Raw genomic sequence first — 1,508 nt, 5'->3', positions numbered from 1 at the left:
GGGGAGCGCGAGGGACCCCGGCGTTCGGGAACCGCCCCGGGGAACGTGAGGGACCCTGGCGTCCGGGAACCGCCCCAGGGAGCGCGAGGGGCCCCAGTGTCCGGGAACTGCCCCAGGATGCCACAGGGAATCCCGGTATCTGGAATCTGCCCCAGGGAATCCCAGTGTCCGGGATCCTTCCCCAGGGAACCGTGGTGTCCAGGCCCTGCCCCCTCCCCACCCCCCAGGGGACCCAGGCGTCCGGGACATCACCCGGCCTCGCCCTCGTGTGAGCCCCGCCCCCTCCGTCTCCACCCTGATGTGCCCTGCCTGTGGCCCCGCCCCCTCTGTGGCCCCACCCACTGCTGGCCCCGCCTCCCTCCACCCCCTTCCTCTGCCCCATCGCTGCTTGGCTCCGCCCCACGCCGCCCCTGCCCTCTCATTGGCCCTGGGGCCGGGGCCCCGCCCCCTCGGCGCCCGCAGGTGTTTTACCGCCGGGCCGACATGGCCATCGGCTCGCTGACCATCAACGAGGAGCGCTCCGAGATCGTGGACTTCTCCGTGCCCTTCGTGGAGACCGGCATCAGCGTCATGGTGTCGCGCAGCAACGGCACCGTCTCCCCCTCCGCCTTCCTGGGTAGGGCGCGGGGACGGGACCCGGGCGGCCGGGGGGGAGAACAGGCGGCCGGGGGGAAACAGGTGTCCAGGGAGACAAGTGTCCGGGGGAAACAGGCGTCCGGGGAAACAGGCGACCAGGGGGAAACAGGCGACCAGGGAGACACGTGTCCAGGGGGAAACAGGTGTCCGGGGGAAACAGGCGACCAGGGAGACAAGTGTCCAGGGGGAAACAGGCGACCAAGGGGAAACAGGTGACCAGGGAGACACAGGCGACCAGGGGGAAACAGGTGTCCAGGGAGACAGGCGTCTGGGGGGAAATGGGTGTCTGGGGGAAACAGGCAGCCAGGGAGACACAGGCCTCTGGGGGGACTTGGGTGTCCGGGGGAAACAGGCGACCGGGGGGAAACAGGCAACCAGGGAGACACAGGCGTCTGGGGGGACACAGATGTCCGGGGGACTTGGGTGTCCAGGAGGACACAGGCATCCAGGGAGACAAGTATCCAGGGGGACCCAGGTGTCTGAGGGGAAACAGACATCCAGGAGGACACAGGCGTCCAGGGGGACGTGGGTGTCCAGGGAAGCTGGGTGTCCAGTGGGGGGACCCAGGCGTCCGGGGGGACCCAGGCGTCCGGGTGACGCGGGTGCCCGCAGAGCCCTACAGCCCGGCCGTCTGGGTGATGATGTTCGTCATGTGCCTCACGGTCGTGGCTGTCACCGTCTTCATCTTCGAGTACTTCAGCCCCGTGGGCTACAACCGCAGCCTGGCCGCCGGCAAGCGTGAGTGCCACTCGGGCGTCCCCGGGGCCGGGGGGGGCCGGGGTGGGGACACGGGTGCCGGGGGACGCGCCATGAGCCTGTCCCCGGGCGTCGGCAGCTCCGCGTCACCAGCGGGATGTCCCCGGGGCCCTGGG

General features: G+C 70.4%; 1 protein-coding gene across 1 annotated transcript in view; it reads left to right on the top strand.

The window, feature by feature from the left end:
• The window catches only part of LOC112965262 (glutamate receptor ionotropic, NMDA 2D-like), a gene marked incomplete at its 3' end in the record, with an annotated part of 5,892 nt that extends 4,518 nt beyond the window's left edge, over positions 1 to 1,374 (top strand). Inside the window, exons 6-7 of the mRNA XM_026064077.1 lie at positions 461 to 616; positions 1,249 to 1,374. Of these exons, the coding sequence (XP_025919862.1) occupies positions 461 to 616; positions 1,249 to 1,374 (282 nt within the window). The remainder of the gene's footprint in view (positions 1 to 460; positions 617 to 1,248) is intronic.
• Between the last annotated feature and the right edge of the window lie 134 nt (positions 1,375 to 1,508).

This window comes from Apteryx rowi, unplaced genomic scaffold (genome assembly GCF_003343035.1).
Source record: "Apteryx rowi isolate R43461 unplaced genomic scaffold, aptRow1 scaffold_2089, whole genome shotgun sequence".
NCBI lineage: Eukaryota > Metazoa > Chordata > Aves > Apterygiformes > Apterygidae > Apteryx > Apteryx rowi.
The sequence above is the reverse complement of the archived record's forward strand: the minus strand, read 5'-3'. Positions and strand labels throughout refer to the sequence as shown.